At 39.0% G+C, this 24535-nt stretch overlaps 1 protein-coding gene across 9 annotated transcripts in view; it reads left to right on the top strand.

Moving 5' to 3' along the window:
* Positions 1 to 24535, top strand: part of ubr5 (ubiquitin protein ligase E3 component n-recognin 5) — a 159276-nt gene that overhangs the window by 49993 nt on the left and 84748 nt on the right. For 6 of the 9 annotated variants that reach the window (XM_060823253.1, XM_060823254.1, XM_060823257.1 and 3 more), the window contains 11 exons: positions 196 to 312; positions 407 to 517; positions 1217 to 1371; positions 11740 to 11857; positions 12169 to 12353; positions 13833 to 13942; positions 14302 to 14414; positions 16170 to 16313; positions 17731 to 17889; positions 21012 to 21123; positions 23881 to 24035. In XM_060823253.1, coding sequence (XP_060679236.1) covers positions 196 to 312; positions 407 to 517; positions 1217 to 1371; positions 11740 to 11857; positions 12169 to 12353; positions 13833 to 13942; positions 14302 to 14414; positions 16170 to 16313; positions 17731 to 17889; positions 21012 to 21123; positions 23881 to 24035 — 1479 coding nt within the window. The remainder of the gene's footprint in view (positions 1 to 195; positions 313 to 406; positions 518 to 1216; positions 1372 to 11739; positions 11858 to 12168; positions 12354 to 13832; positions 13943 to 14301; positions 14415 to 16169; positions 16314 to 17730; positions 17890 to 21011; positions 21124 to 23880; positions 24036 to 24535) is intronic. The other 3 variants (XM_060823260.1, XM_060823261.1, XM_060823262.1) reach the window with 1 other exon arrangement.

Genomic DNA, 24535 nt, shown 5'->3' on the forward strand with positions numbered 1-24535 from the left:
AATCTTCCTCTAAAATTTGTAGCAGGTTTTAGTTTCAACCTGTATCATGCATGTATAGATTTAACAACATTGCCAGGTCAAACGATATGCCACAATGACTAGTTCAAATGTTGTTGCTGGAAAAGTGGGTTCTAGAGAACATTTGAAGCAAGTCCATGAGAGCTAAAACCGTTCAAATCCCTTTTTTCTCCCTAGGATGGTACTAAATTTGGAGCTATTGGCGCTCTGTACTCAGAGCTTATAGCTGTAAGCAGCAAAGGTGAATTGTATCAATGGAAGTGGAATGAATCTGAACCTTACAGGAATGCACAGGTATGAATATGTCTAATTTTATTTCCCTCTAATTAGTGTTTAATGATATGTTGTTTCTGTGCTAACTGAATTTTTAAATCTTCATACCCTAAAGAATCCCTCTGTGCACCATCCTCGAACCACGCAACTAAGTTTAACCAATGAGAAGATTGTCCTTCTGGCTGCCAATAGTATTAGAGCTACAGTTACAACAGAAAATAGCAAGGTAAGTATAATTAAATTGAAACGTGATTAAAAATATACTTTTGTTTCAAAGTGTCAGCAAATCTTGTTTAGGTACTTAACTTCCAAATCTTGTATACAGCTCTGGTTTTAAATAATTAATCTTGGCTGCTCTATATGTTGAGCGTTTTTATATTTTCACTTGTGCTTTTTGGTGGCTGAAAATGATCAGTTCATAAATTCCCACTAATTTGTTTTATGTTGGCATGCTTTTTTGAAGCTGAGAGGGGATTTAATCCAGTTATTCAACTCGCCAAAATAGTTAGCAGCTGTTTGTTGGTTCATTTCGTAAGGCAATGTCTAACCAATCAGAGTTGACCTGTCTGCTTTAAATGACTGGAGTTAAGCAATACTCAGGTTTCCCATTCATGTCAATGTCTCTACCAGTCATAGTCTACTTGCTGACCAATCAAAATTCTCCTCGGATGCAATGTAAATGTTGGTTTTTCTCTTGATATTTTATTCTTGTGAAAAGTCCTGATGAAAACAAGATGAAAATTTTTGACAAAGTAACTTTTTTTTTCTCAGTAGTACTATGCAACCAAATTAAATACCATGTTGTAGTTTAAAAGAAAAACATGTGGAATGGACCAAATTATGTATAGATAGCCTAATTGTGGCAGTTTTTTTAATGCAATGGGAGGCTGTTAATATCTCGGTTGTTTTGTTCTTCTTGTTTTAGGTTGCCACGTGGGTGGATGAGACATTATGTTCAGTAGCTTCTAAACTAGAACACAGTGCACAATTTTTTCCAGAGTTGCAAGGAGAAAAGATTATATCTTTGCACTGTTGTGCCCTATACACGTGCGTCCAACTGGAAAATAGCCTTTATTGGTGGTAAGTGTTGAATGCATTTTTAAAATCTCATATTGGCAAAGTATGTGTATTAGGCTTTAATTAGTTAATTAAACACTACAATACAATGTAACTTTTATCAACTTTTCTTGCTTTGAATTTGACATTGGAGTTTGTCTAAATGGCTAAATGTTTAAGTGCTATGTGCTTTTTAAAAGAACTACTTAGCAAAATAGAGGATCCAAGAAATTCTGGAGAAGATTAATATTTTATTCATGTAAGTTGCTATAAACTAGATTAAGGACGATAGACAAGGATGTTCAGACAACTCTCTGCAGATAATGCTTCACAATCAACCATTCTAAGTCCTGTTCTTTTCAGATGTTAAATGATTTAAAAGCAGTCTTGGTCAATGTTGTTCTCATCCCATTTCATCATGCACTTCCTTTTTTCTATTATAAAATGGCAGGAATTACAACAGTTCCTACCGGTGATTTAATTTTTTTGTTGTGTGCATTCTTTTCTCAAACTCTTAGAGTCATAGAGATGTACAGCATGGAAGCAGACCCTTCGGTCCAACCTGTCCATGCTGACCAGATATCCCAACCCAATCTAGTCCCACCTACCAGCACCCGACCCATATCCCTCCAAACCTTTCCTATTCATATACTCATCCGTATGCTTCTTAAATGTTGCAATTGTACTAGCCTCCTCCACTTCCTCTGGCAGCTCATTCCATACATGTATCACCCTCTGCGTGGAAAAAGTTGCCCCTTAGGTCCTTTTAATCTTTCCCCTCTCACCCTAAACCTATGCCCTCTAGTTCTGGACTCCCCCAACCCAGGGAAAAGACTTTGTCTATTTATCTTATCCATGCCCCTCATAATTTTTGTAAACCTCTATAAGGTCACCCCTCAGCCTCTGACGTTCCAGGAAAAACAGCCCCAGCCTGTTCAGCCTGTTCAGCCTCTCCCTGTAGCTCAGATCCTCCAACCCTGGCAACATCCTTGTAAATCTTTTCTGAACTTTTTTCAAGTTTCACAATATCTTTCCGCTAGGAAGGAGACCAGAATTGCACGCACTATTCCAACAGTGGTCTAACCAATGTCATGTACGTCCGCGACATGACCTCCCAACACCTGTACTAATGCTTTCTTTTATTGGTCAGAGTATACCAAATACCGCCATCACTATCCTGTCTACCTACGACTCCACTTTCAAGGAACTATGAACCTGCACTCCAAGGTATCTTTGTTCATCAACACTTTCTAGGACCTTACCATTAAGTGTATAAGTCCTGCTAAGATTTGCTTTCCCAAAATGCAGCACCTCGCATTGATCTGAATTAAACTCCATCTGCCACTTCTCAGCACATTGGCCCATCTGATCTAGATCCTGTTGTAATCTGAGGTAACCTTCTTCACTGTCCACTACACCTCCAGTTTTGGTGTCATCTGCAAACTTATTAACTGTACCTCTTATGCTCGCACCCAAATCATTTATATAAATACCAAAACACAGAGGATCCAGCACCGATCCTCCACCAATCACAGGCCTCCAGTCTGAAAAACAACCCTCTACCACCACCTTCTGTCTTCTACCTTTGAGCCAGTTCTGTATCCAAATGGCTAGTTCTCCTTGTATTCCATGCGATCTAACCTTGCTAACCAGTCTCCCATGGGGAACCTTCTTGTGCAGTTTCTTGGTAGCTTCAACAGAACTGTTTATTTTTAGAATACCATTTTGTTTGTGCAAAGTGGTGTTTCTTTATCTCACTTTACTGAAGTCTTGGTGGTTTGCATGATCAACTAATTTATTTTGATCAATAGCATTTTGTGCAAAACTCCAAACGTTCTATCAAATAAGTCCATGAAACAACCACGATTTTTGTGATTTCACTGATTGAGCAGGAGCTAGTCCTGAGCACTTAGGGGAAGTGCTTCAAATTAGAATAATGCTGCTAGTTTTCCTTACAATCTAGTTGGCATTAATTGGGGAATGCGTTGACCTACATTAGCAACACAATGAAATGCTGTTGATAACAAGTTGCATCCTTGGTATTGGGAACAATTTAAGAGCCATTTCTGAGAGAACATTGAGAATGTATACTGTTAAATGTTCCATAATTGACAGTTGTTTGATTTGATTTACTGTTGATTCATAAGAAATTGAGGGAGTAAGAGGCCTTTTTCACTCACCCAATCCTCCATCACCATTTATTGAGATTATGGCTGATCTGCCTGTGGCTATAGCTGCATTTTCCTGCATGTCTTCCATCCCTTACCATGTCAATTTATTCACATTATATAATATACATGACACAATTCTAATGTGAAGAAACTGACTGTCATGGCTACATTACTTGAACTTTACTCCCCTCTGCAAGTGTTTTACCCTTTTGGGAAAAAAATATATAATTTTGATGTTTTTGAGGACTCAACAGTAGTATAGTCTGATTGGAAAGCACCCTCTTGCATCTTCTCACAAACTGTTTAGAGGTAAACCAGCTGATGATGAGATTGTACCTGTCAACCCATATAATAATTCAAACTGGGCGGCACAGTGGCAGCGGGTGGCACAGTGGTTAGCACTGCTGCCTCACAGTGCCAGAGACCCGGGTTCAATTGTCGCCTCAGGCGACTGTGTTTGGAGTTTGCACATTCTCCCAGTGTCTGCGTGGGTTTCCTCCGGGTGCTCCGGCTTCCTCCCACAATCCAAAAATGTGCAGGTTAGGTGAATTAGCCAGGCTAAATTGCTTGTAGTGTTAGGTGAAGGGGTAAATGTAGGGGAATGGGTCTGGGTGGGTTGAGCTTCGGTGGGTCGGTGTAGACTTGTTGGGCCGAAGGGCCTGTTTCCACAATGTAAGTAATCTAATCAATTTAATCAAATGCAATAGCAGGCAAATGTATACAATTTCTTTGTTTGCATACAGCATAGAATAGTACAATATAGAAAAGAATGCTTTGAGCAGTAAAAAGTGCACTGAATAACTCAAGTTAGTTAAGAATCACAGTCTTCCTCAGCTTCAGAACCAAAGAACGCATCTCAGTCTGCTTCATGAATTGTGCAGTCATCTGAATCATCGGCAATCGTGTTGTCAGGAACAGTATCATTCAACAAATATTCTGTTATCCCATCAAATACAATGACAATCCCAGATTTCTTGTTTTAAGAACATAGAAGCATTGAACATAAGAGCAGAAGTAGACCATCTGGCCCGTAAAACCTGCTCTGCAATCCAAAATGATCATACTGATCATCCCACTTTACCCTACTCCCACTTTCTCCCCATATCCTTGGATTTCGTCTGTCCGAAAAGCTGTATCTACACTTATCTTGAAAGTTTTCAACGTGTTGCCCTTAGCAGTGTCCTGTGCCAGGGAATTCCACTGGCTTGTCAGTCACTAGGTGTATAAATTCCTCCACTTCAGTCCAGAAAGGTGTTTCCCTTGTCCTTAGATTGTAACCCCTGGTTATCAAAAACATCTTACACTCTGAAAAAGACCCATTTATCTGAATACCCTGGGTCTGTTTTTGCTGGAGCATCAGAGACTGAGGTGTGATTTTATAGAGGTGTATAAAATCGTGAGGGGCATGTTTAGAGTAAACAGGCAAGATATTTTCCCAAGGATGGGGCAGTAGAGAACTAGAGGGCATTGATTTAGGTTGAGGGGGGAAAGATTTAAAAGGGACCCATGGGCAACTTTTTCACGCAGTGTGTGGTGCGTGCATGGAATGAACTGCCAGAAGAAATGGTGAAGGGTGGTACAACTGCAACGTTTAAAAGGCATCTGAATGGTTACATGGGTAGGAATGGTTGTGCGGGATATGGGCCAAGTGCTGGCAAATGAGACTAGATTAATTTAGGAGATCTGATTGGCATGGGTGAGTTGGACCAACGTGTCTGTTTTCCAAGCTGTATATCTCAGTTCTCTGTCCATGTCAGTACACAACGTCTAATCCTATGCACTTTAATTTTGCAAGCTAACCTGTTATGTGGGATCTTGTTGAAAGCTTCCTACAGCCCTAATAAATAGCATGCATGCTCTGCTTATCAGTTTTCCTAAAGTCTGTGGCATGTATTCATTTTTTCACTTGGTATACCTTATAGAAGCTTTTACCATTTTGTCTATATGTTCCTGGCAAGTTTATGCTCATACTAAGTCTGTCTGTCTTCCTTTATCAGAATCCAAACTGTTCCCAGCCCTCAAGCCTGTTGTTGTTTTTTTTCTCTCTCTCGTCCAATTTGTATTCCTCCTCTTAGGAAATCCTATAGATTAAATCCAAAGTTAATGTCCTAGGTCTAACCATCATCAACTGCTTCATCAATGACCTTCCCTACTTGATAAGGTCACAAGTGGGGAGATTTGCTGATTGGTGCTGAATGTTGCACATTTGTGACTCGTCAGATATTGAAGCAGTCCGTGTTTAAGTGCAACAAGACATGGCCATTTGGGCTGAAAAGTGCCAAATAACATTCACACCATACAGCTACCGGATAGTGACCATGTCCAATAAGCGACAATCTAATCACCACCTCATGTTGTTATTGGTATTGATCTTGCTAAACTCCTCCACTCTGTCATCCTGGGAGTTACCATTGACCAGAAACTCGTCTGGAACCAACATTAAAGTGCAGTGGCTACAAGAGCAGTTCAAAGACTAGGAATACTGCAGTAAGTAACTCACCATCTGACTCCCAAAGCCTGGACGCCATCTACAAGGCACAAGTCAGGGGTATGATGGAACACTCCTGACTTGCCTGGGTGAGTGCTGTTCCAACAACATATAAGAAGTTTGAAACCAGGCATGACGAAAGCAGCCTGCTTGATTAGCACGATAGACACCCCCTCCACCATTGATGCTCAGCAACAGGAATTGTACTACCTACAAATGCACTGCAGAAATTCTCCTAAGATCCTTGGGCAGTCCCTTCCAAAGCCACAACCAGTTTCACTGCAGTCTGCAAGTTCCCTTCCAAGCCATTCACCTGATCTGGTCACTGCCTGGTTTTGGAATATATAGCCATTCCTTTGGGGTTGCTGGGTCAAAATCCTAGAGTTCCCTCGCCAATGGCATTGTGGGTGACTACAATGGATTTGCTGCTGCTTTGGGATAGCTTTTCTCTTGATTATCACCACTGGCTTCAGCTTTAAGATGTTGCATGTTGAATTTACTGTTTTAATGGCCAATGACTTCAAAAATGCTGCTTTCTCTTTAGCTTTGCTCCCAGTTTGATAACCTGATGGAAATCGTGTGAATCTCTTTCCAGTGCTGAATGCAAGGTTCTCTGTATCCATTTTTCTGTTGATTATTTCATTACAAACTTTTGAAATGCAATGGGTCTGTATTGTGTTCTGATGAGAGGCACTGAGATATCTTTAGTCTTCTATCATGATTGAAATTGGTTCTCTCCAAAATTGCAATACCATCCAGGACCAGCTTTAAATTTGCAATTCAAATTGTCTAGTTTGAGGAAGAAATTCAGATATGTTTGAGAGAACATCTGTTTTTCCAGTTTCTATTCTTGTGTTTTTCAATTGTGGCCATGTGCTAAATGTTCCTGTCTTCTCACATTTATTGTTAGGTGACTGGCTAAGCTGTTAAACAAATTTCCTCCAATCTTTAACATTCTTCTTCAATACCTTATGTTCTTCAGTGGTACACAATTACTGTCTCCATTGCAAACTCAATGACTTTAAGTTTGATCTGGCGGCATAACTGCTGTTCCATCTTAACACCATATTGTCATATTAGAGAATGGATTGGTGGAAACCTAGTGGACACAATGAGGTGACGTGCAGATATGAAAAACGGAGCAGCCGTCTTCACTGGTGTGCTATTCTTATTCTTATTGGCAGCAAATGAGTAGTGCATAGAAAGTTTGCTTTTTTATGACAGAATTATGGGATTGACTTTTACAGTTGACTAATTATTGTTTGAGCAAATTCAGTATGTTTTGTAGCATGGGAACTAACTTGCCTATCCTTTGCCATGGCGGCAGGCTATAATCTTTAACTAGATCAAAATGAAATGATTGGGAGAGACTTGTGGAGCTTTGTGGCCTGGTTCTGTGCTGTAAATTCTGTGTGAACTGATTCCTGATGAGTCATCTTCTGAAGCTCAAGGCTGTTATCCTGTGAGCTAAACCTCTGCAGGTTCGATCTAATGTTTACCTGCTTCAGAACCCTCCTTTCTTTACATGGCAAAATATAAACTTGAGCAAATCTCTGTGCTCATACGTGCTGTCAAGTAGCAAGCCATATGGAGTCTTGACCTTTACACCAAAGAGATCAAATCTACAATTGTGGCCTTATTTAAGGAGGGGTGCATGTACTTTGGAGATAGTTCTGACAATGTTAAATTCCTTGATAATTGAACCTGTACTCATTTGATTTTGAAGAATGTGAGGTGATATTATTGAAGCATACAAGATTCTAAGGGGTTTGACAGGGTAAATACTGAGATGATATTTCCCTTTTGGGGGTATCTAGAGCCAAGGGGTAACAATTTTAAATGAGGATCTCCCATTTAAGGTTGAAGTTAGCAATTTATTTCCTCAAAGGGTGATTAATCATAAAAATACTGTACTCCATCCCAGAGGACAGTGAGGATTGGATCACTGAACTTACTCCAGACTGAATTGGGCGAATGTGTAATCTTTATGGGAGTTCAGGGTTTTACAAGTCAGACAGGAAAGTGGATTTTAGACTATAATGAGGTAACGCAATTTATTGAATAGTGGAGCAGACTTGAAACGCCAAATACCCTACTGTTGATCAACTTGTCTTTTCATAATATACTGTTGGTCTACTTTTTGTTTTTTGCAACATCTAACATTTCTTACTTTAAATTTATCCTGAAAAAAAAACTTATTTTGAAGTTGATGTCAAAATGGCTGGTGTATAATTCTAGTTAGTCAGAGTTACATTTGACTTTCTTGTATTTCGATCTTGATTGCTACAGGATGAAAAGCTTTGACTTGATGTTTCTATTTCACAATTTTTAAGGCCTATACTTCCCAGGGAATTAGTTTAAATTTTATGGATTTAAAACGCATGCTGTTTTTTCTTAAATTATAACTAATAATTCACAGAGAGTATTTCTTGGGATGTGACTGACAACATTTCTTATGTCTATCAGATTGCCAGCTAGATGCCTTCTGATTCTTTAGTGTTCTTGCCCTCTACTTCCCGTAGAAGAGTAAAATTCAATCCTTTGATTTATTGTTGTAAGTAAAGTCTTTTAGGATATTTGCTCTTCCACGCTTACAGTCTTTGAGGTGTACAGCAGAGAAACTTTTCTGACCCTTCAGTCCAACTTGTCCATGCCGACCAGATGTCCTACCCAATCTTATCCCGTTTGCCAGCACGTGGCTCATATTCCTCTAAAGCCTTCCCATTCATATACCCATCCAGATGCCTTTTAAATGATGTAATTGTACCAGCCTCCAGCACTTCCTATGGCAGCTCATTCCATACGTGCACCACCCTTGTGGTTTTGTGAATCACTATAAGGCCTCCACAGCTCCAGGAAAACAGCCCCAGCCTATGTAGCCTCTCCCTATTGCTCAAATCCTCCAATCCTGGCAACATCCTTGAAAATCTTTTCTGAACCCTTTCAAGTTTCACAATGTCCTTCCAATAGGAAGACCAGAATTGAACTTAATATTCCAAAAGTGGCCTACCAATGTCCTGTACAGCCAAAACATAACAACCAGACATTTATATTCAAAGGAAATAACATTTATATTCAAAGCATACCAAACACGGCCTTCATCATCCTAAATACCTGCGACTCCACTTTCAAGAAACAATGAACCTGCACTCCAAGGTCTCTTTGCTCAGCATCACTCCCTAGGACCTTACCATTGAGTGTATAGGTCCTACCCAGATTAGCCTTTCCAAAATGCAGCACCTCACATTTATCTAAATTAAACTCCCTCCACCACTCCTCAGCTGTTTGGCCCTCTGATCAAGATCCTGTTGTACTGTGAGGTAACCTCCTTCACTGTCCACTATACCTTCTATTTTGATATCATATACGAACTTAGTAACTATATCTCCTATCCAAATCATTTTATATAAATGACAAAAAGCAGTGGACCCAGCACTGAACCTTGTGGCACACCACTGGTCACATGCCTTTGGTTTGAAAGGCAACCCTCCACAATCACCCTCTGTTTTCTATTTCAGGCTAATTCTGTATCCAAATGGATAGTTCTCCCTGTATTCCATGTGATCTAACCTTGCTAGCCAGTCTACCATGAGGAACTTACTTAAGTCCATATAGATCATATCCACCGCCCTGCCCTCATCAATCCCCTTTGTTAATTCTTCAAGAACCTCAATCAAGTAAAAAATCACATTGCAGCAGGTTATAATCCAACAGGTTTATTTGGAAGCACTAGCACTGAGTGCTGCTCCTTCAGGTGGTTGTGGACTGTAAGATCATCAGATGCAGAATTTATAGCAGAAGATTACAGTGTCATACAATGATATATTGAACAAACCTGTAATGTTAAGTCTTTCATCTTTTAGAAACCTGGGTTGCAGGTTTTGGTTTATTAATATGTAAATTACAGAATTACGTTTAAGTCACATTCTTGAGATAACTTGAGGTTTTATAACACAAAGTGACATCTCAGCTCAGACAATGCATTCAGTCAGAGTTTGTCTGTATCCCAATCTTGAGCCAGACTCGTCCTATTTCCAAAGGGGAATTTAAAAATATTACGTGTAATGACTGCCTGCAGTTTGTCCAGTTTTTGAGCAAAATAGAATGTTTCTGCAAATACACAATCTATGGGGTGTGTGTGTGTGTGTACGCGTGTGTGTGTACGCGTGTGTGTGTACGCGTGTGTGTGTACGCGTGTGTGTGTACGCGTGTGTGTGTACGCGTGTGTGTGTACGCGTGTGTGTGTACGCGTGTGTGTGTACGCGTGTGTGTGTACGCGTGTGTGTGTACGCGTGTGTGTGTACGCGTGTGTGTGTACGCGTGTGTGTGTACGCGTGTGTGTGTACGCGTGTGTGTGTACGCGTGTGTGTGTACGCGTGTGTGTGTACGCGTGTGTGTGTACGCGTGTGTGTGTACGCGTGTGTGTGTACGCGTGTGTGTGTACGCGTGTGTGTGTACGCGTGTGTGTGTACGCGTGTGTGTGTACGCGTGTGTGTGTACGCGTGTGTGTGTACGCGTGTGTGTGTACGCGTGTGTGTGTACGCGTGTGTGTGTACGCGTGTGTGTGTACGCGTGTGTGTGTACGCGTGTGTGTGTACGCGTGTGTGTGTACGCGTGTGTGTGTACGCGTGTGTGTGTACGCGTGTGTGTGTACGCGTGTGTGTGTACGCGTGTGTGTGTACGCGTGTGTGTGTACGCGTGTGTGTGTACGCGTGTGTGTGTACGCGTGTGTGTGTACGCGTGTGTGTGTACGCGTGTGTGTGTACGTGTGTGTGTACGCGTGTGTGTGTACGCGTGTGTGTGTGTACGCGTGTGTGTGTACGCGTGTGTGTGTGTACGCGTGTGTGTGTGTACGCGTGTGTGTGTGTACGCGTGTGTGTGTGTACGCGTGTGTGTGTGTACGCGTGTGTGTGTGTACGCGTGTGTGTGTGTACGCGTGGTAAAGTGTGTGTAGTGTAATGGGGTCACCTGTATTGTAACATGAACTCAAGATCCCGTGTATCTCTTGCATCCAACAGTAAGAGCACATCATTCTACCAAAGGCCACTCTTGCTTCTTAACAATCTATAGACCCAGAAAATTGCTCTTAAAAAAAATACTGTTCCAGGCTAAGTTAGTATCTACATTTTATATTTTTAAAATTTAATCAAGGGCCATCTCAATAAAACGCAATCAAAAAAGAATGCACTCTACCAAGGTGTATCAAGGTAGAGTTATATCAAGGTTATGCTTAAAAACTATGCACTTAACCTCACAGCACAGGAGAAGTTTCCTACGCAAGTTCCTCCCAGGTCAGCTGTGAATCTTGCTGATTGTTAATTTTTCTTAGACGTACTCTGATGTCCAGAGGTACTTGAATTCAAACGGCAAAGGCAGTAACTATGCAGATTCCCTGCTGTCAGACCATGTGGTCTCTATCTGTGTCTCTTTCTTATTTTTTAAAGTGCAGTTGTTTTGATCTTTTTACCCCAAAGTTCCAAAACAATGCAACAGCTTAAAAAACAGGAATTACTACTCCTGGAATTGGAGGCAAACATCTCCAACACTTAAAATACTTCAAAAAAGGAGCAGATCTTATAACCACCGTTTTTTCTTGTCTTTTATCTTATATTACCCAGAATGTTGTTTAAAATGCATGCTTCAACTCCAATTTATTGAAACAGTTTAGATGTAATAATGAACTTCATTTTACCTAAACTTGCTGAATCCGGTGATCTTTTTTCCCCTCTTTAGGGGAGTAGTGCCTTTCAGCCAACGGAAAAAAATGCTCGAGAAAGCAAGAGCCAAAAACAAAAAACCAAAGTCCAATACAGGCATGACATCGATGCCCAATATTACTGTTGGAACACAAGTAAGGAGAATCATTTGTTTCCAAAAAGGTTCTTTAGCCTTAATCTAAATCTTAATTTACGTTGTTGTAATATGAGACTTTGATACTTTTTATTGTTTATCTTTGTAAATGCACAGACTAAATAAGGTGCTTGTGCTGCAGAAAGGAGGGAAGGAATATTTAACTCAAACTTCAGTTGTGCTTTTTATGCAGATGATTCAACTGTGTACCTTCAAATTGAAGCAATGTTTTCTATTTTAAACGCAAATCGAAGTTAAATTAGATTAACAAATTACTTCCAAATTACTTGAAATATGTTTTTATTTTATTAGGTGTGTTTGAGAAATAATCCACTTTACCATGCTGGAGCAGTAGCCTTTTCCATTAGTGCTGGCATTCCAAAAGTTGGTGTGCTGATGGAGTCAGTTTGGAATATGAATGATAGCTGTCGATTCCAGCTGAGATCACCAGAAAGTTTGAAAAACTTGGAAAAATTGTCCAAAAGCACTGAAAATAAGTAAGTCACTAATGCAATGCTATATCTTGTTTATACTTGAAATGTCTCGATCTGGTAGTTCTCTTGACTTTCCTCCTGTTTGTCAATCCTTGTGTAGATTGAAGTACAATATGTGCGTAAATGCTAATTGAATGAAAATTAGTTTTGTTTGTTCTTCAAAACCCTGAAGAATTGTCATTCATTGTCACTGCCCAATCTCGTTAATCTAAAGCATAAGTAAATGTGACTTGATAAAGTGCTTTGTAAACCCTACTCTGATTTTGTCAATGGTGAAGTTTGTTGTTTTTCTGCTACAGTGCTTTGATTTTTTTAAAAAGACAATTATTAATACTACATTTTTAATTCTTTAGCTTCGTTCAGCAAGTAGCATTCTTACTTTCAAGTTTAAAAAGTTTTGCATACGTTCCATGCAGTGGTATTTGTACTTAGCATCAACTATTAGGTTTCGTTAGATCTGAAAAATGATCTCTTGAAATCAAATTTTGCTTAGTGGAGAGTGAACAGAACCAGTCATTCATTGTACTTGCCCATTAACTAATTGTGAACTTCGATAAGAGACGGAGTATTATGAAGTCGAGGCACCGGAGAAGCAGGTCTACAGCTCCATAACTAGTCAGATTGTAGAAGCATTTGATGTACAGTGTCAAATCCAAGTCTCTGTTTGAATTATATGCCATATATTCTACAGTACTAGATTTAATGTCAGCGGACAGCAATGAAAAGGAAGGGGAAAAATTGTATTGAGAAATATAATTGTTTTCAACAATAAACTAAAGAAATTAGACTCCACACTGTAAAAGTTATATTTCAAGATTAGAGAGTTTTGTTTTAAGTAGTCATTAAGAAGTGCAAAGAATTTTTTTCCTAGTGGTTTTAGCGCTTTCATTTCTGGTAGGTACACCAAGCTGTCTTTGTTCAAGGTGCTTGAATCAGATGCTGACATGCATTTGTTTTGAGAGTTTCTGGAGCAGCATACTTTATACAACAGCATCCAGGTTTTCTTACTTAACTACATGCCCACAGTGGAATTTGCTGCCTGATTTCCTGGTAACAAAAAGTGAATGCTATTGGCATAATTTCTACTTTTGCAAGAATTGGTGCATTACTTCTCCGCTTGAACATGTTTATTGAAGTAAATGGTTGTTATTCAGTGATTTTAAAATTGTACGAATATCTTAAGTTTGTTTTTGAGTAAATCAATTTGCTCAGCTTTATTCTGGTGACAACTTGTAATATCAAGTGTACATCATTGTATGAAGAAAAGTGACAACTTTATGAATAACCATTCCAGTGGTGATTGAATTAAGCTATGTTTTTTTAATAAAGGGTTTGGTTTATTTTGAAAGCTTCAAGCTTGATTTTCATTTGCCTGTATCTGGATAAACTACTCAAAACTAGTTACTCATGGTCTAACTTCATGGTGAAATAACCTGCATTTATATTTTGAAATATGTAGTTAATGTCATTTTTCTGGTACAGGACTGAGAGCAAACAAGAATCTGTGAAGACTGAGATGGGCCCACCACCATCTCCAGCATCCACGTGCAGTGATGCATCTTCTATTGCCAGTAGTGCATCACTACCCTACAGTAAGTATTTCCCAGAAAAGGTTCTGTAATTTCCCTACTTTCAAATGATCAGTAATGTTATGAATACATTCCGCAAAAGGATTGTAGCAGTGGATTTGATAGTAATTTTTGAAAAGGTACATAAGTATTCACAGCATTCCCACGAGGCTACACGTAGGTAAAGACCAGGGCTACTTGGCTTGTCCCAAGAGCTGGCATGGGCAGCTTCAGTTGACTTCAGCTTTAAGATAAAATAATTTTGCATGTTATTTCTGTTTTGTAGTGTTTCTTTATTCAGCATTAATGAGTTATGTTTGATCAGTTTTATTACCTTGTTTAATTCTTCAGATATGATTGGTTAATTATTTCTCTCAATACAGAACGCAGGCGTTCCACTCCAGCACCGAAAGAGGAAGAGAAAGTAAATGAAGAGCAGTGGCCACTTAGAGAAGTGGTATTTGTTGAAGATGTTAAAAATGTGCCAGTGGGGAAGGTATGGAACTTGAGAGAAATATTTCTTGTTGCAGCAGTGCTGAAGACTAAGTTACTGAAGTTCTATAAAATTAAGTGCGAGAGATGTAAATAGGATAACTTCAACTATATAATTATTTATATGAAAGTGTACTTTGAGACTCGAGCACCAAGTTAAATTGTTTGCCAAAGTGGTGTATGTAAATTATACAAGTTGATTTAAATCTATTCAATAAATATTTTACCTTCCAATTGTTATAGTGAAAGCCAATTAATATCAATTTCTCCTATCTATTGTTTGTACGCAGAATTACATTGCTTTTAACACGTAAATCTATATTTGCAGTCACTTTTAATTCTTGAAGTAACAGTGGAACACAGCTTGCCAGACATAAAAAGCTAGATTCGATACATTGATCTATGTTTCCTTTCATAGTTTAAAATTTGGTTTAGGAAATCATTTGGCAATTTGAAGCAAAGCAAGAAACATAAAGCTAAGAATCTAGCAGCTGATTTTCAGAACAATGAACAAGTTCAGTATGTTTTGGTTGAGTTGACATCCTACTGTTACTGAATCATAACTTGAAAGTTATTGCAGTTACAATAAAATCATCATCATTGGTAAGATAGTGTTTAACTTGGAATTCCAATGTAATATTTATGAATAATCTTTAAAATAGTCTCATGGGCCAGATCTTGCTATATTCACATAGTGCATTTGTTGTATTGTTTCTCTGCACTCAGCACACACACAAACCCAAGCACAACAAAGAAACTAGTGGAAATTCAAGCCGATGATGGTTCTTTGAGGGCCTTGTAAAAGGTTGCGGTGTGCTCCTTAACCAGTAGGGTTTATGGATTGTGAAAGAAATGGCAATGACTGAACAAGTGATGAATGAGTGTCAAATCAGGTGCAGGAATAGGTGGAAGGGACGACAGAAAAAGTAACAAAATGTAGGCACTTCGAATCAACCTGCCCAAGATGTTCTTGCATGCTTTTGGAGCACATGGGACTCGAATGTGACACTACCACTGTACCACAAGAGCCTTGTAACAAAAACATGACACTAAACTAAACATCAAAATGAGATTAAACCATTCAAATTGGGTCACAGAGATTGATCACCATTGCATTAAAAATCGTTGATGTGTAGTTATGTTCAGGCATCAGGTTTAATGGATAATCAACGTATAAACCAACAAGTTTTTAAAAATATGCTAAGGTTAAGGTGCCATTTGTGTGAAGTAAAAAGTGTTGTAGCATAAGTCATGAACTTGTTTGAAATTTGCACATACCTTTTAACTACTAGCTAATCTATATCAATGGGCGGCATAGTGACTCTATGATTAGCATTGCTGCCGCACAGTACCAGGGACCTGGTTTGATTCCTGCCTCAGATGACTGCCTGTGTGGAGTTTGCACATTCTCCCCATATCTGTATGGGTTTCCTCTGGGTGCTCCGGTTTCCCCCCTCAATCCAAAAACATGTGCGGGTCAGGTGAACTGGCCATGCTAAATTGCACATAGTGTTAGATGCATTAGTCAGGGGTAAATATAGGGTCAGGGAATGGGTCTGGGTGGGTTATTGTTTGGATGGTTGATGTGGACTTGTTGGGCCAAATGGCCTGTTTCCATACTGTAGAGAATCTAATCTTAAAAATGGCATTATATGATCTTAACATACCATTACTTTTCCAGCAAGATCTGGCCCTTCATTATGCTCATCATAATTCCAGTGGTGTTTGTCAACAAAATGCACTTTAATTTCTCCAAAAGGTATTGAAAGTGGATGGTGCTTACGTTGCTGTGAAATTTCCTGGGACTTCCAGCAGTGTCAGTAATCAGAACTGTACTAGTACAGATGCTGATCCAACTTCTCTGCTGCAAGATTGTAGGCTACTTCGAATTGATGAACTTCAAGTAAGCATTCTTAAAAACAATTTTTAAATATTCCAAACTCGTATATATGTGGGATTACTAGCAAAGTGGGTACTGAGTTGTAGATTCATAGCTTGGATTCGCAGTCTTCCTTTACAACGTTGTCTAAACAAGTTCAGATGTTAAGAACTGTGGCTTCAGGTATTTTTTAAAAGCAAGATGTAACTTTCTCTATTTTGATTTGGATAAACTAAATAAATATTATCAGTTGAGCCAAGCAAAAGGAGTCCAAGATCAAGACTTTGGTAGCTTGCTTAAATGTCTGTTCTTTATACTGGTCTAAATGATGCGACCAGTAGCAGAAATCACAACGGAGCCAAATGTGTAAACTTGCCCATTTGAATCAAATTGGGCACTTTGCCTCTTATCTTCAACTCCTCTTCACACTCCCCAGTCAGAAAGTTCATGTGCTAATACAGTTGTAGCACTCCATATCTGTCACTGCTTGATGGAACCAACTCACCATCCTCATCTATGTGGCTCAATGCCAAACAATTTGTGTGAGAATCTACCAGTTGACTGTCAGACCATCAGCTGTATGCATTCCTAATATGGACCTTCACTTCAGTCACCCCTCCCCTGCCCCTCCAAAAAGACAAATTGTATTCAAGACTGAAATATTGTGTAATGACCTTCATGTCATCTCTTTAAAGTCAGTCTAGCATTTGTGATCTTTCTCATCTCAAATCTGTTTTTCTACTTTATAATTTGCCAATGAGATTAGTTCTTATTGCTTTAGATTTAGACCTATTCCATAAAATAACCGCTCTTAATTTGTTTTAAGCATTGAGAGGTTTAATTTTGAAGAAGACCAACACAAAGCAGAACTTGATAATTTGTTTTATAAACACTGTTCGATCATATCTTTCCTCTCCAATGAAAAACAAGTTTCTCAAATACCAAATAAATTAATATAAACACAGCTTCAAGTTTTAAACAATCAATGAAAACTTCGAAGCGTTTGATACTGTTGATTGGATCAAAATTTAAATTGAATTTTTTTTGCACAGAAATTTGAACCAACCAATTAGCCTGAGCAGAGAATTTTTCTCTGTACAGTGGATCCAATGAGGCTTTTTTAAAACAAAGCATGATGTCATGGAAGATGAATTGGTGTCTGTTATGTGGGTTCTTGACCCATTGTGGCACACACTTTGGTTGTTATTGAACCTTTATGGCATTTTCTTGCTATCAAACTGGGTCAGCACTAGGCTCAAGTTCTGCTTCTATTTAGTCGGCATATAGGGCTGTTGTGTGCTGACCTATGTCTGACCAGTAATTTGAAAAAGCATTCAACAATTTAAAGTCATCTCTGCACCGGTTTTATTTTTTTTTCTGCTAGCAATTAGGAAATCTTGAGTCTTTGTGACAATTAGAGTATTTTTTGTTTTACTCCCAGCACTATTATTGGTACCAATGGGTTCTCCAGTGGGAATCCTCCCTATCTAACGTGTTTGGAAAACGAGGACCAACGGAAGGATGCCAACCAGGTCAGACTGCACGTGAGGTATTCTGTGCCCACCCAGCAGTACCCTCACACCCGAATCTGCAGACAGAGGTGATTAGACCTTGCTTTGGCAGATAATTAGTGCATGTGGTGGCTCCTATTTCCATAAGAAATTGGGATACCCAACCCAATGGTACTATTGACATGTTAATGTTTTGACTACCTGTAATATAAATAGATATTTAGAAGCAGCCCAATCACATTGTCATAGGTTTAATGGTACTTGAAAGGAGGCATTCAAAGCATATTTTCAGGCATTAAATACACCTCATGGCAAAGGTAGTAGGAAATTTGTTTGCCAGATCTGGGCCATTACAGAGCCAGATGTAAAACTCTATCTGCTGGGTTACCTTCAGTGACTGTGCAACCAAGTTTCTTCTGGGCATGCTATATACCCTTTAGGATCACATTACAGAATGACGGAGGATAATGCCTCTTGCTGGCACCTTCTGCAACACAATCTTTCCTTTGGTAGCCATGAAATGTATTCAGGCACTAGACTGATATGTCACTTTCTTGCAGACTTGTTCCCATCTCTTATTTACCCTAGGCAAAGCCTGCAAATGCATTGAACTACCTTTTTCAGCACTTTTTAGGCGCTGTAAGTTTTCCTCTGTTGGACATCTGCATAGTTTTAAAATCTCACTTGTACGGTAATATCTTCCCCCGCCACTGCGTCTCCTGAAGGTGTCCATGTCAGCACCTGGAGCCGTCAGTAATTATAAATTGGCTGATGGCATACAATTTGAGTTGTGTCCACACATTTGCTTTGCTTGTGCAATTTTCACCAGTCTCTGAAGTTTAGCACTCATTTACACTAGTATATCAAAATAGGTCCCTAGATATGTCAAATATGCCAGTACAGAAACAGGCCATTAGATCATCAACTCTGGTCTACTTTTTTGGTGCATGCTAGGCAGCTCTTCTAAATTTTACTGCCTTACCCTCAAACATCCATCTAATTTCCTTTTGAAAAGAATAAGTGATCAATGTCAGAGAAATGCAAATTCTAACCACCCTCTCTGACTACATCTCCTAATTGCCCATAAGATTTTTTTTTGGTTTTTAACATTAATGCTACCCTGTTGCTATGACATTTATCAGACGAACAATTGATTTTTTTTTATTATCCCTTTGTCATATTACCCTTTGGATCTGCAGTGGAAAGCATCCTAATATAAGTTATTCCATTACAGTGATCTCTGATCCCAAGAAATGTATTAGTGAACTTACAGTGCAATTTTTTCATTGTTTTTATGACATGTTTACAATAATGTGTTGCAATTTCTACATCATTCTACAGCTATGGCCTTACTAAGGTTTTGCTTTTATGTTCTGGATGTAAAGCCAAGAATTGCATTAGCTTTATATGATACTGTTCATTGTCATCTGTGTATTTGAGATCAAAGTTGCTCCTTTTAATCAGCTTAAAATATTATCGTTCAGTGTACGTTTTTGTTTTCTATCTGTCTTCCTCAACAATACATTGTTTCAATATTTTCCTGAATGGAACTGTACTTTCCATCTAACCACTTGTCAACTCAGGCTCATCTACAATCTTTCACTATCCCCACCGCAAACTATACTTCATACTATGAGCAAAATCCATATTCCCTTTTATGAAATTTAGGTCATTTTATGATATTAATAAATGTAGTTCTATGTTGTCACACAAAGATGCCCAAAGAATCATGAACTAGATCTTTCCAGTTCAAGAAACCTCTTTTGCACTGCACTTCGCTTCCCATCCTCTGGCTATATTTGTTTCTCTAGCCATTATTTTGTGATTCAATTTCTGTGTATTATCAAATGCTTTTTGAAAATACTCAGAATGATCTGCATTTCGAAGCATTTCTGTTTTTCTTACAAAAATTTCACAGGTGGTCAAGCATGATCTGTCAGCAGTTTCTTAACAATTGGAATGTGTAATTTTCTGTTGATCTAGCCTCACACCACTCTTTTTTTTAAAAAAAAAGTTGCATTGCCACTGTTCAGTACTCTGACTAAGGTTTCCTTTTCCATAGACTTGTGAAGAACAGATTATGCATCTGCTACTCCTTCCTAATTTCTCTGAGGTCTTGAAGTGTGAATATCTGGATCCCAGTGATTTGTCTTTCTCAAGTTTTTGACTATCTTGTCTCTTTGAAAAGCAGTCTCTGCTAACAATTCTTCATGTACCTCTTTGCATTTTTCCAATTATTTTCGTCTACATCTGTTTTGAAAACTGAGTTAATCTTTCATTTTTGTCCTCTGAAAGGCAATCTCCTGACAACCTGTGCTGCTGCTTAATGAGCTTGAATAAAGCCTTCATGCAGTATTCTTTGTGTATTTAATAGCTTGCTGTCATTCAACGTTTTGAATCTTCTATTTACAAAACTTATCTCTACCGTAAAAGTAAAATATGCATCACATGGCATTCATTCGGCACGTTGCTATTCCTTTCACACTTCAGTTTTTTGTTGCCTTGTGACTCTTAAGTTTGCACTGTAATTACATAGTCTGGTCTCTGGATTTATACTAAATTCTTTATTAGCCATCTTACATTATCTTTGGTAAGTTTTAATGTCATTTCAAACTAGCTGATTTTCTGTAGCATTGCAGATGAGGGGTAGAACCAAATCCTGTCCTCAGGTGAAATGGATCTATGGATGTAAAGCTTTCTTCTTCCCACTTGACTGTATCATTATCCTTGTTGCTACTCCTGAAATCTCTTGTCTGCTTAATCTGGCAAATGTTATAATCATCTACATTTTGAAGTACCTGTCAAACTGTTCATCCCTCTTGGCTCCCCATATGTTTTATCTACTTACCTCCATCTTTTACCCTGTCACTTCTTTCCTCTTTCCTTGAATCTCACTGCTACTATATCTTTGGCTCACCTCTTCTTCCACCGCAGTACTCACTCGCTTCAAGCTGGTATTGCTTGTGTTTTCTCTGGGCATCTCCAGGGTAACCAACACTGTCTACTTATTCTTTCTTCTATTATATTGATAGATATATCATGCAGAATTGTGCGGTATTTTGTGGAGCGGAAAAAAAAAAGAGGTTGTAAAGTATGCACGTGAAATTATTATTTTATGTTGTCATATGAAGTTATTGGAATCAAACTGTAGTGGTGCTTCTCTCAATATATTGATTCAACCATTTCTTCTTCCTTCTTTCTGTTAACTCAGGTGGTGAAAACAGGTGGGACACCAAAAATTCCAGACTGTTTCCAGCGCACCCCGAAAAAGCTTACTATTCCAGACAAAGCAGAAATCCTTGCAGTGAATGTGGATTCCAAGGGTAAATACATCTTTGTTCTCTGTAAATCTGTTGATTATGTCTTTGGTTTTTCTGCAGTAGTGAAAGACTTTCGCTATTGTTTATGAGTATGTGAAGCACAAGTTCAAGTATGTTATTACTATGTTGCAATCTACAAATCCCCAATAACTTCAACTCATAATCATTTTCTAATGCTATTTGTGCGATTTCAATCGCTCTATTCTTAATAATATTTTCGTGATAGTGGGACAAATTCTGTATTAAGCATGGAAGATCTAAAAGAATGTGGTTAATATAATTGTTCTAAAAGGATTAGATTCTTTGCAGTTAATGACAATTAAACATTTCGCAATTCATTATGCAATTCAAAGCACATTTTTAATGTTTAACCTATCATAAAGTGGTTACAATGTAGAATGAGGCCATCATGTCTGTGTCAGCTCTCTGCAAAACAAACTCGGTCTTTCTTCCCCCTCTGTTTGTCCATCCCTTTCCTGAACCTTATTTTGCAGCAAATTTCTTTTCAGATAATTATCTAAGTTTATTTTAAAGGGTTTGACTGAGTGAGCCTCCACCACGTTCTCATGCAGTGCCTTCCAAATCCTAACCACATATTTTAATAAAATACTTTTTATGTTGCCTTTGGTTCGTGTACTGTTCACCTTAAATCGATGATCTCTGGTTCTTGATCTTTTTGTCAGTGTAACATCCCTCATTAGCTATTTGGCCTATGTGATTTTGGAGTCTTTATCAAATTCCTCTTCCACAAGATTGGCTTAGTGAGAAAGCATGTGTAATAGTACTGAGCTGGAGAGACTAGGTAGATCAGCATTTAAGCCCCTGATCTGCAGTAAAGTTTAGGGTACTAAGATAAGAAAGGTGGTAAGGACAAGCCAGGGAGCTATAGATCAGTGAGTCTGATGTCGGTGGTGAGCAAGCTATTGGAGAGAATCCTGAGGGACAGGAAGGATGTACATGTATGTGGAAAGGCAAGGACTGATTAGGGATAGTTAACATGACTGTGCGTGGAAAATCAGGTCTCACTAACTTGATTCAGTTTTTTGAAGAGGTAACAAAGAAGATTGATGAGGGCAGAGCGGTAGATGTGATCTATATGAACTTCAATAAGGCTTTCAACAAGGTTCCCCATGGGAGATTGGTTAACAAGGTTAAATCTCATGGAATACAGGGAAAACTAGCCACTTGGATACAGAACTTACTCAAAGGTAGAAGACAGAGGGTGGTGGTGGAGGGTTGTTTCTCAGAAGGGAGGCCTGTGACCAATGGAGTGCCACAACGATCGGTGCTGGGTCAACTACTTCTCTTCATTTATATAAATGATTTGGATGTGAGCATAAGAGGTACAGTTAGAATGTTTGCAGATGACACCAAAATTGGAGGTGTAGTGGACAGCGAAGAAAGTTGCCTCAGATTGCAACGAGATCTTAATCAGATGGGCCAAAGGGTTGAGGAGTGGCAGATGGAGTTTAGATAAATGCAAAGTGCTGCATTTTGAGTTGGCAAATCTTAGCAGGACTTATACACTTAATGGTAAGGCCCTAGGTAGTGTTGTTGAACAAAGAAATCTTGAGTGCAGGTTCATAGCTCCTTAAAAGTAGAGTCGCAGGTGGATATGATAGTGAAGAAGGTGTTTGGTATGCTTTCCTGTATTGATCAGAGTATTAAGTACAAGAGTTGGGAGGTCATGTTGCAGCTGTGCAGGACCTTGGTTAGGCCACTTTTGGAGTATTGGTGGTGCTTGTACAATTGCAACATTTAAAAGGCATCTGGATGGGAATATGAACAGGAAGGGTTTGGAGGGATATGGGCCGCATGCTGACAGGTGGGACTAGATTGGAGTGGGATATCTAGTCGGCAAGAATGAGTTGGACCGAAGGGTCTGTTTCCGTGCTATACATCTCTGACTCTATGAAATACTCTTGCTTCGTCATCCCTATGAGCAAACCTTCATGAATGAGAATTGATATTTTCTTGACCTGTTTTATCTTCTAAATTTGAAGAAGCTAACAACATGCAGTGTGTACAATGAAATATGACATTTGACTGCTTGAAAGAGAAGACAAAAGCTCTGGTGTCATAGGCTTGCGGAGCTCTTAGAAATTGAATTTTGATAATTCTACCAGAAATGGCATTATACTTAAACTTATTCCTGCATTTTTGCAGCATGGTTTGTATGTTTCCCAGCAGATAAAGTCCTTGCCCTGGGGTCGGGGAGTCCAGAACTAGATGGCATAGGTTTAGGGTGAGAGGGGAAAGATATAAAAGGAGCCTAAGGGGCAACTTTTCCACCAGAGGGTGGTACGTGTATGGAATGAGCTGACAGAGGAAGTGGTGGCGGCTGGTACAATTGCAGTATTTAAGAGGCATTTGGATGGGTATATGAATAGGAAGGGTTCGGAGGGATATCGGCCAGGTGCTGGCAGGAGGGACTAGATTGGGTTGGGATATCTGGTCGGCATGGACAGGTTGGACCCGAAGGGTCTGTTTCCATGCTGTATGTCTCTATGACTCTTCTCTCCAAAAAAAAGTGGTTTCTGCCACAGGTTTGAAATGCCTGGCTGGAACAGCCATATACATTATGTGCAAGCTTCTAGAATGACTTGGCCAATTGTTTGAAAACTTATTTCTTGGTGAATAATTGAAGTTTGTCAACAAAATACAAGAAAAACAAAGGCTCCAACTTGTAATTTGGATCTATTATTTTGTTTAATAGATAATTACCTAATATAATAATGTTTATTATAACTAAACTAACAGGTGTTCATACTGTGCTGAAGACAGGTAGCTGGGTCCGCTACTGTATCTTTGACCTAGCTACAGGAAAGGCCGAACAGGAACACAACTTCCCTACAAACAGTGTTTCTTTTCTTGGCCAGAATGAGCGGAGTGTGGCAATTTATACAGCTGGGCAGGTATGTATTACTGTAAATTTCTTTTTTTTCACCATTCTAATGTAATCGCATGATCGTAGTGGTAGTTGTTACTGGACTAACAAGCCATATGTGAGGTCTTGCACGGCAGCCTGGTTAAGTTATGAACTATGGGGTCTCGGGCAATTTGCAAATTGAATCCAAAATTGGTTTTGTGGCAAGAAGTAGAGTGTGACAGTCAAAGGGTATTTTTATGACTGGTGGTCTATGTCCAATGCCAGACCACAGAGTTTGGTGTTGGGTCACTTGCTGTTTGTAATGTACATTAATGATCTAGACAGAAATGTAGGAGGTATGATCTGCAAGTTCACAGATGACATGAGAATTGGTGGTGTGGTAAATAGTGAGGGGAAAGCCGTAGAACATTATAGATGAGCTGGCCAGATGGGTTGAACTGTGGCAAATGGAACTTAAACCTGAAAAGTGAGAGGTGATGCATTTTGGGAGGACAACCAAGACAAGGCAGTATATGTTGAATCGTA

Source organism: Hemiscyllium ocellatum, chromosome 4 (assembly GCF_020745735.1).
Source record: "Hemiscyllium ocellatum isolate sHemOce1 chromosome 4, sHemOce1.pat.X.cur, whole genome shotgun sequence".
In the NCBI taxonomy this organism is placed as follows: Eukaryota; Metazoa; Chordata; class Chondrichthyes; order Orectolobiformes; family Hemiscylliidae; genus Hemiscyllium; species Hemiscyllium ocellatum.